This window comes from Propithecus coquereli, unplaced genomic scaffold (genome assembly GCF_000956105.1).
Source record: "Propithecus coquereli isolate 6110/MARCELLA unplaced genomic scaffold, Pcoq_1.0 Scaffold4, whole genome shotgun sequence".
NCBI lineage: Eukaryota > Metazoa > Chordata > Mammalia > Primates > Indriidae > Propithecus > Propithecus coquereli.
In genome coordinates, this window is record NW_012149729.1 from 607,514 (window position 1) to 618,463 (window position 10,950).

Genomic DNA, 10,950 nt, shown 5'->3' on the forward strand with positions numbered 1-10,950 from the left:
AAGCACTGTACTCGCTGACTTTTGTTTATTTTCTCTAGTCTTCTCAACAGTTGACCTTTTACATTTTATAACTGGGGAAACAAACTCAGAGAGGGAAAGTAACTTATCCAAAGTCAACAGTTTACATATTGCTAACCTGGGATTACCTTGCTCTTTCCCCTCCATACCCATATCAATGATTGGGCTTCTGATGAAAAACTAACAGCGCATAGATTGTAGAATTTCATTTAAAAGATACTTGTTACAAAAGTTATTTGTCAAAACATTACAAGACTCTACGAACAGATAAAAGCAATGAGATATAGTGGATGATGAATTTGTAATTCCTTGTGACTGATGTACCTTAAAAATATAATAATGATGATCATAGTCAAATGCCACATAACAAATATAATGAAATAAAGGAATAATTTTTTTAAAGCTGGTCTTTGGTTTTCTGTTTTCATATTATACTCTGTTGGTATCTGAAAAGCCATGTCTAATTATCATAAATGCAACAGTCTCAAAAAATAGAATTTGAGTATAAATGAGAAAACAGAGTTCACTCTTAAAAAAGGGCTTGGCAAGAAAAAATGATACCCATAACAAACTATTCATATGAAAAAAATGTCAACATGATTGTTTAAAAATGAAGTTAAAAGGAGATGCCATTTTCACCAATTGGATGAATAATGACTGCAGAACTTGAAAAAATCCAGTGTTAGTGAGGAAAAGCAGCCCTCTCATTCACTATTAATGATACCATTAGTTGGAACAAAATTTTTGAAAGATAATTTTGTAACATATATCTAAATTGAAATGTATATACCCTTCACACTAGCAATTTGATTTCATTCTGGCAAGTGTTCCAAGATACATACTTATATGATAGTAACTATAAAATTTTTGATACAGAAAAAAATCTCCAAAACTGATATGTTCATTAAGAAGAAATTTCATTAAATAATGTCCTATAGTGTAGTCAATACAAAGATGTGTTGATATGGAGAGATACCCAAAATATATTGTCTGGTGAGAAGAGTAAGTTGTAGAAAATTATAAATATCATAGAACAATTTGTGTAAAATATATATACACACATATTTGTTTCTACATAGCTAGGAAATTTTTGGAATTATATACAAGAAACTGCAGCCAGGAGTTATCACTGGTAGAGAGAGGAAGGAGGCAACTTTTAGATTTCTACTTTGTATCATTTTACCATGAGCAGCAATGACTTTAAAAGAATGAAAAAGATTTTACAACACAAAATGGATTAAAGACTTAAATATTAAGACCTAAAACTATAAAACTACTAGAAGAAAACATAGGGAAAATGCTGCAGGACATTGGGCCAGGCAAAGATTTTATGGGTAAGACTATAAAAGCACAGGCAACAAAAACACAAATAGATAAGTGGGACTGTATCAAACTAAAAAGCTTCTGCACAGCACAGAAAAAACGATATAGAGTGAATCAAAAACCTATAGAATGGGAGAAAATATCTGCAAACTATTCATCTAACAAGAGACTAATATCCAGAATATACAAGGAACTCAAACAATTCAACAGTTAAGACAAAAAAATTTAAAAATGGGCCAAGGATCTGATAGACATTTCTCAAAAGAAGACATACAAATGGCATACAAGTGTGTGAAAAGATGCAAACATTACTAATAATGAGGGACATGCAAATCAATACCACAATGAGAGATCATCTTACTCCAGTTAGAATAGCTATTATCAAAAAGACGAAAACAAATAAATAAATAAATAAATGCTGGTGAGGATGCAGAGAAAAGGGAACCCTTATATGCTTTTGGTAGGAATATGAATTAGTATAGTCATTATGGAAAACAATATGGAGATTTGTTTCAGAAAACCGAAATAAAAGTACCAGAGGATCCAGCAATCAATCCCACCAATGGGTATTTATCCAAAGGAAAGGAAATGAGTATACAGATAACGGTACCACTGTGTTTACTGCAGCACTATTCACAATAGCCAAGATAGAGCATCATCCTAAATGTCCATCAGCAGATGAATGGATAACAAAAATGTGGTGTATATACACAATGGAATACATTTTAGCCTTTAAAAAGAATAGGGAGAACAAGAGAGAGGTTGGTTAATGGACAGAAAGTTTCAGCTGGATGGGAAGAATAAGTTCTAGTGTTCTATAGACAGCACTGTAGGGTAAATATAGTAATCAGTAACTTATTGTATATGTTCAAAAAGCTACAAGAGAAGATTTTGAATGTTCCCAACACAAAGAAATAATAAATGTTTGAGGTGACAGATATCCTAATTACTCTGATTTAATCATTACACATTGTATATAAATAACAAACTATCACTCCATATACCATGAATGTGTACAATTATTACATGTCAACTAAAAGGAAAAAAAGATTTTAAACATAATGTAAAAAGACTATACAAGTGTTTCAATCTTTAAACGATTATTGGAGCTTAAAAATGATCAAATAATTTGATCATTTTTATTGGTTTTTGCAGCTCCATCTCAATTCAGATATTGAAAAAGTTTATGCATAAAGAAGTGAGGTCTGTAACAAGTAAAACATTTCCTTTTTTCTAACAGGAAATTTAATGCTTCACAAAGTTTACTTCAAAATCTTAGTGACTTTAAATATTCCATAATCTGAGAATACCTAGAAGAATGTGAATTTGGGATATCCTAACTGGCTTTGCAGTTTCATTTCTTGTTAATTTTTGTTTGTTTATTTGTTTTTTGAGACAGGGTCTTGCTCTGTCACCCAGACTAGAGTGCAATGGCATGATCATAGCTCACTGCAGCCTCGAAATGCTGGGCTCAAGCAATACTCCTGCATCAGCCTCCGAGAGGCCAAGACTACAAGCACATGCCACCCTTGCCTGGCTAATTTTTTAATTTTTTATAGAGACGCGTCTTCCTTTGTTACCTAGGCTGGTCTCAAACTCCTCGCTTCCAGCCATCTACCCACCTTGGCTTCCCAAAGTGCTGGGATTATAGCCATAAATCACCACACCCAGCCCATCTCATTTCAAAAAAGAAGTTTGGCTGAAGTGGAGAGGAAGGAAGTGGCAGTAACATTTGTACAGGTCAGACCAGGTAAGGCATTCAACTACAACTACTTTGGCTTTAAAAGGAAGTTGAAAGCTAATTGTGTATGCAGCTCATGTTCTTTTCGATCCTCTGCAAATGAGTATTCTCAACAAAAAAAGCAAAACATTCTAGCTCTTTTTCTTTATCTCTTCCTTTATCTCTTCCCTCCTTTTGTTTTCTTCTTTCCCACCCATCCTCTTTCCTTCTCTCTTTTTGTCCCTTGATTGTAAGCAGAGGAGAAAAGAGAAATAGCCAGATTCTCTAAATCTTAATGATGGGTTTTATTAATGTTTTCACTTTCAAGTTCTTAACCACTACATGTCAAATTGTAATTTCATCAAAATGTCAGTATCTGGTGCAGAATTATTGGGTTGAAACAATCCTACAATTAAACCAACATTCACTAGGGACAGTAATTCAGAAAAATCTTTCCAAAGATGGTCATTTTTTTTCAGTAGGAGATGTTGTTTTTAGGCATTTAATTAGTCTAAAAAGCACACTTTAAAATGGGCTTATTGTTCATTTCAGCTAACATGTCAATTACAAATTCACAGCAGAACTTATAGAGAGAAACAAAATGTTAACAAAGACCACTGTGACAGATGGTGTGAAGGATGAGACATCGTGGGAAATGAAATAATGTTCCTCATTCCAGCCGTAAGGATGAACACTGGGTTCTAAGTTTAAAAAGGCATCTATACAAAGACCTTCAGCAATACACACGTTAATAGCACGAACATTCTGTACATCATCTCTCTCCTTACAAGTCATGTTGCTATAACAGGTGCAACGAAATTTTTCTGAAAATTGCTGCAGGTCGTCAAGTGTGGGTTTTCCAATTATTAAGTACTTTCCCTCCTTCCCAATTTGAATAGCAATATTCGCTGAGTTCAGATGAAGATAGTCACTTGAATTCCAGTCTTTCCTTGTACACACACCTTGCTCCTGGCAAAGCACTTGGCTGCACATTTTTGCTGCTAGGGTAATGTTGATTATGTAAGGATTTAGTGTAGTCCGCATGTAATCATCTAGGTCCGAGCAAGATTTCTGTAAAATTATAAGATGGTCAGGATAGCAAAAGGCAAGTTAGTTGATATTTGATTTAATTCACTGCCATAAGCAATTTTTAAGGAAGAACAAAAAAGCAGACACAGAAAGGGGTAAGGAACATTTGATCTTTTTCACATTAACAAGGAAGATTATTCCAACTGTTTTTTTAACATTTGCTAAGTTCACTGCACATGCTGTTTCGTGCCACTGAGTAATTGATCAATTGAGGCTTCACATATCCTAGCCTTGATCTTCCTTAATAACTCATAAATTACTCAGAGATAGAATGGTATAGCTGTTAAAGTATGTGCTCTAAAGTATGGGGTTCATTTGCCAAGATAGGAGTCCCAGTTCCATTAATGACTACCTGTATGAATTTGGGATGCTCTTTAAGCTTTCTAAGTCTTAGTTTCCTATCTGGGTGACTTGAGCAAATTAATTAAACTGGATATACTTCAGCTTCACTATCTGTAAGATAAGGATAATTATGGTGCTTAACTCATAGGGTTATTGTGAAGATGAAAACATATGATACATACAAAAGTGCTTAACAGAGGGCCTAGCATATCTTTGGTTGACCCTCAATGAATTATAAAGAAATGTAATAAGCATCACATTTGTCAGACAAATTTAAACAGCATTGACAAATGTGATTTTTATTTTTATTTCAATGGATTCAGGGGGTGCAAATGTTTTTTTCTTGCATGGATGAATTGTATAGTGGTGAAGTCAGGGTTTTAGTTTACCCATTACCTGAATAGTATACATTGTATCTGAAAGGTAATTTTTTGTCTCTCAACCCACTCCCACCCTCCCCACTTCTGATTTTCCAACAGCCTTAATACCGCTCTATATGATTATGCATACCCATTGCTTAGCCCCAACTTATAAGTGAGTAGGTATGGTATTTATTTTTCCATTCTTGAGATACTTCACTTAGGATAATAATGGTCTCCAGTTTGACCCAAGTTGCTGAAAAAGACATTATTTAATTTTTTTTATGACTGAGTAGTATTCCATGGTATGTGTATACACACACACACACACACACACACACACACACACACACACCATTTTCTTTATCCATTCATCAGTTGACGGGCATTTAGGTTGATTCCATATCCTTGCAACTGTGAGTTGTGCTGTGATTAACATACAAGTGTAGGTATCTTTTTTTATATAATGATTTATCTTCTTTTGTATAGATACCCAGTATCTACTGCATTGCTGGATCAAATGGTAGGTCTACTTTTAGTTCTTTAGGGAATCTCCATACTGTTTTCCATAGAGGTTGTACTAATTTACATTCCCAGCAAAAAGTATAAGCGATCCTTTTTCACTGCATCTGCACCAACATCTATTGTTTTTTGACTTTTTAATAATTAGGCCATTCTGAGAGGGGAAAGGTGATATCTCATTGTAGGTTTAATTTGCATTTCCCTGATGATTAGGGATGTTGAGTATTTTTTTAATGTTTGTTTGCCATTGTATATCTTCTTTTGGAAAATTCCTGTTCATGTCTTTGCCCATTTTTTAATAAGGTTATTTGTTTGTTTTTTATTTTCTTGAGTTCCTTGTAGATTCTAGATATTAGTCCTTCATCAGACATTTAATTTGCAAATATTTTCTCCCATTCTGTAGGTTGTATACGTACTCTCATTATGATTTCTTTTTCTGTGCAGAAGCTTTTTAGTTTAATTAAGTCCATTTATTTACTTTTCTTTTTGTTGTATTTGCTTTTATAATCTTAGTCATAAATTCTTTGCCTAGGCCAATGTCCAGAAGAGATTTTCCTAGGTTTTCTTATAGAATTTTTATGGGTTCGGGTCTTACATTTAAGTCTTTAATTCACCTTGAGTTAATTTTTTATAAATCATGGGATATACTCATTTTCATTCTTCTGAATATGGCTGTCTAATTTTCCTAGCACCATTTATTGAATATGGCATCCTTTCCCAAGTGTATGTTTTTGTTTGCTTTGTCAAGGATAAGTTGGTTGTAGGTACACAATTTTATTTCTGAGTTCTCTATTCTCCATTGATCTATGCATCTACTTTTATACCAGTACCATGCTGATTTGGTTACTATGGCCTTGTAGTATAATTTGAAGTCAAGTAATGTCATACCTCCAGATTTGTTCTTTTTGTTTAGGATTGCATTGACTATTTGGGCTCTTTTTTAATTCCATATGAAATTTAGGATTTTGTTTCTAATTCTGTAAAAAAATGATGTTTGTATTATGATGGGAATTGCATTGAATCTATAAATCACTTTGGGCAATAGGAACATGTTAACAATATTGATTCTTCCAATTCATGAGCATGGGATGTTTTTCCATTTGTTTGTGTTATCTACAATTTTTTTTTGCAGCAGTTATAAATGGTATTGAATTCTCGATTTGATTCTCAGCTTGGCAGTTATTAGCATGTAGAAATGCTACTGATTCATCTACATTAATTTTGTAACATAAAACTTTACTGAATTCCTTCACCAATTCTAGGAATTGTATGAATGAGACTTTAGGGTTTTCTAGATATGAGATCACATCCTTGGCATATAGGGATAGTTTGACTTCCTCTTTCCCAATTTGGATGGCATTTATTCCACTCTCTTTCCTTTTTGCTCTGGCTAAAACTTCAGGACTTTATTGAATAGAAATGGTGACAAAGTATGCATCCTTGTGTTGTTGTAATTCTTAGGGGGAATGCTTTCAACTTTTTCCTGTTCAGTACAATGTTGGTGGAGGGTTTGTCATACATGGCCTTTAACATCTGTAGGTATGTTCCTTCTATGCCTAGTTTGTTGAGGGTTTTTATCATGAAGGATTGTTGAATTTTATCAAATGCTTTTTCTGCATCTATAAGATGATTATATGGTTTTTCTTCTTAATTCCTTTTATGTGGTGAATCACATCTATTGATTTGCATATGTTGAGCCGTCCTTGCATACCTGGGATGAAACCCACTTGATCATGGTCATTTTCTTTTTGATGTTTTTTTGGACTTAGTTTGCTAGTATTTTGTTGAGGAATTTTGCATCTATATACATTGGCGATACTCGTTTGTAGTTTTCTTTTCTTGTTGTGTCTTTCTCTGGCTTTGATTTTAGGGTGATACTGGCTTTGTTGAATGAGTTGGGAAGGATTTCTTTCTTCTCAATCTTGGAACAGTTCTGGTAGATATGTGCCCATTCTTCTTTGTAGCTCTAAGATAATTCGGCTATGAATCCTGGTTTTAGGGTGATACTGGCTTTGTTGAATGAGTTAGGGAGGATTTTCTTCTTCTCAATCTTTTGTAACAGTTCTGGTAGATATGTACCCATTTTTCTTTGTAGGTCTGAAATAATTCAGCTGTGAATCCATTTGGTACTGGGCTTTAGTTTTTAGGAAATGTTTTATTAATGATTCATCCTCATTACTCATTTTTGGTCTGTTCAGGATTTTTGTTTCCTCTTGCTTCAAGCTTGGGAGGTTAAATGTTTCAAAAAATTTATCCACTGTCTCTAGATTTTCTAATTTTTTGCACAGAGGGGTTCATAATAGCCTCAGACGATGTTTTGTATATCTGTGGTATCACTTATAATGTCTACTTTCTCATTTCTGATTGAGCTTATTTGAATTCTCTTTCTTCTTTTCTTGGCTAATCTAGCTAGTGGTCTATTGATTTTGCTTATCTTTTCAAAGAACCAACTTTATGTTTCATTGGTCCTTTGTATTGTTTTTTGGGTTCTAATTTCATTTAGTTCTGTTCTGATATTTATTATTTCTTGTGTTCTGCTAGCTTTTGGTTTGGTATGTTCTGTTTTTCCACTTCCTGGAGATAAGACATTAAGTTATTAATTTGTAATCTTTCTGTCTTTTTGATGTAAACATATAGTGCTATAAACTTCCCTCTTAGCACTGCTTTTATTGTATCTCAGTGATTTTGGTAACTTGTATCACCACTCTTATTTAATTTAAAAATTTTGTGATTTCTATCTTGATTTCATCATTGACTTAAAGATGATTCAGGAACATGCTGTTTATTTCCTTGTGTTTGTGTAATTTTGAGAATTTCTCTTCAAATTGATTTCTACTTTTATTCCACTGTGGACTGAGGAGATATACGATATGATTTCAATTTTTTAAAATTTTGTGACACTTGTTTTGTGGCCTAACATGCAGTCTACCTCAGAAAATATTCCATGTGCTGATGAGGAGAATGTATGTTCTGTAGTTTTTGGGTTGAATGTTTTGTGAATGTTAGGTCCATTTGTTCTAGAGTCCCATTTAAGTCCCATGTTTCTTTACTGACTTTCTGCCTCAATGATCTGTCTAGTATTGTCTCTAGAGAGTTGCAGTCCCCCACTATTATTATATTGCTATTTATTTCTTAGGTCTAGTAGTATTTGTTTTATGAATTTGGGAATTCTAGTGTTAGGTGTATATATATTTAGGATTATTGTATCTTCTTGTTGAATTGGTCACTTTATCATTATATGATAACCATTTTTGTCTTTTTTTACTGTTGTTGAATTGAGTCTGTTTTATCTGATATAAGAATAGCTATTCCTGGGGAGAGAGGAAAAATGGCAGAGTTAAGGTAACCTACCGGATTCCTGCTTCCAGAGAGAGAGGTGTAGATTTCGGTCTGCTACACATGATCAGATCACTCTCCCGCAAAAAACGGCGAGGTGAATTGTTGGAGATTCAGCGTGGGACACACAAATCAGGAAAAAGAATAAGGTGAACGGGAGATAGGAAAACAAAACCTGGAGAGTGTGGGACAGACAATAGAGAGTGGAGCGTGGGATGGCTGCGCCCGCCTGGCCAGTAAAGGCACCAGGATAAGACCCTCAAGAGACAGTCCAGCTTCCCCACTGGCTTACAAGCCCACCAAGAGTCAGGGACCTGTGTGAAGTGGGTGTAGAATTGTGGCAGGAAACGTGGGGCTCGGTGGAGAGGAGACACAAGCGGGGAGCATCCTGAACTCCCCGGAGCTCCGTGTCAGGACTGCACCGGACAGGGCAGGAGCTGGTCTGGGCTTCCTCCGGAGGCAGTTAGGAGTCAGGAAGCTGGTCTCTGGCACCCAGTGGGTCCTGAACAAGGAGGTGATTACTGAGTAGAGGACTCTAACCTGGAAACTGCTGCTGGCAATTAGGACTATTCAGGGTGGGCCAGTAAGAGTGAGAGCTATTGCTGGACAGGCGTGATATTGGGAGAGGGAGACATAAAGGAGACGGCGGGGTGCCCTGATGACTCGGCTCCCTGATCTGGTGCCAGCCAGCCCCTGAGCGATTGCCTTCAGTGCTAGCACCCTGTGGGCGGGCGAACGCCATCTTGGGGTCCCACAACACTCTGGCTGTGGTGCGGTGTGGGGCAGCTCCCTTCCCCCAGCCTGGGAACTCTCGCAACGAGCTTCACCCTTGCAGGACCTAAAGTCAACTAGCCAGGCCTGTTTCCTTGAGGGGTAAAGTTTGAGTGCTTCCTCAGTTGTGAGAGGCAGACACTTGCAGGACCTGAAGGCGCTGGGGCGCTGGGCAATCGGGGCGGTGCCCCCTCCGCCTGGCCAGCGTCGTTTGTGCAGAGAGAGGTGGGCTCCACCTCCAGGCTTGCAGCAGAGAGACATAAAGAGCCACTCCCCCTCTGCGACAAGCACCAGTCCCTGGGGCTCTGGCACTGACCAATAGCTGACAGCCTAGTGACTTTCTGCGCCAGACTGGTTTAGGTCATCCAGTACAATTGCATTTCTGCCTCCGGTAAACCACCAACAGTGAGACGGGCGGTTAGGGAACCAGATTCCTGGCAAGAGACCAAAACAAGTTCCCCAAGTAACCCCTCCCATCAGGAACAGCCCCCTACCTGTGGTAGAACCCTGGACAATATACTAGCAGCTCCCTCTAGCGGCAGATCAGGGCTTGTCACTTTCCAAATCGAAAACTGAAAGAAGGAAAGTAACAACTCATCCAGATGGGAAGGACCCAGTGAAAGATTTCTGGAAGTATGAAAAATCAAATGGAAAGCACACCCCCAAAGAGGAACACCAGCTCTCTAACAATGAACACTAACCAAGTCCAGAATACTAAAATGACAGAAGAAGAATTCCAAAAATGGATTGTAAGAAAGCTCAATGATATGCAAGGAAAAATGGATAACCACCACAAGGAAACTACAAAAAACATCCAGGACTTGCAAGAAAAATTCACTAAAGAAATTGAAATATTAAAGAAAAATCAAACTGATCTCCTGGAAATAAAGGACTTATTCAGGGAACTACAAAACACTGTGGAAAGCCTCAAGAACAGGGTAGATCAAACAGAAGAAAGAATCTCAGACACTGAAGACAACTCCTTCCAATTGAATAAGTCAGTCACAGAGATTGAGCAGAAAATAAAGAAAAAAGAAACATGCTTACAACAAATATGGGATTATGTGAAAAAATCAAACCTGCACGTGATTGGGGTTCCAGAAGGTGAAGAAGAAAACACGCAAGGGCTGGATAACCTATTTGAAGATTTAATAGAGGAGAATTTCCCAGGCCTTGCTAAAAATCTAGATATACAGATACAAGAAGCTCAGTGGACCCCAGGGAGATTCAATGCAAAGAGAAAGACACCACGTCATGCAGTCATCATATTCACCAAAATATCCACTAAAGAGGCCATACTACGAGCTGTCAGGTGAAAGAAATAAGTAACATACAAAGGAAAGCCTATCAGAATAACTTCAGACTTCTCAACTGAAACCCTACAAGCAAGAAGAGCCTGGGGCCCCATTCTCACTCTTCTGAAACAGAATAATGCCCAGCCTAGAATCTTGTACCCTGCAAAACTAAGTT

At 36.7% G+C, this 10,950-nt stretch overlaps 1 protein-coding gene across 1 annotated transcript in view; it reads right to left on the bottom strand.

The window, feature by feature from the left end:
* Positions 1-3,625: 3,625 nt before the first annotated feature.
* Positions 3,626-10,950, bottom strand: part of LOC105817098 (hyaluronidase PH-20-like) — a 15,615-nt gene continuing 8,290 nt past the window's right edge. The window contains exon 3 of the mRNA XM_012652722.1: positions 3,626-4,132. Coding sequence (XP_012508176.1) covers positions 3,626-4,132 — 507 coding nt within the window. The remainder of the gene's footprint in view (positions 4,133-10,950) is intronic.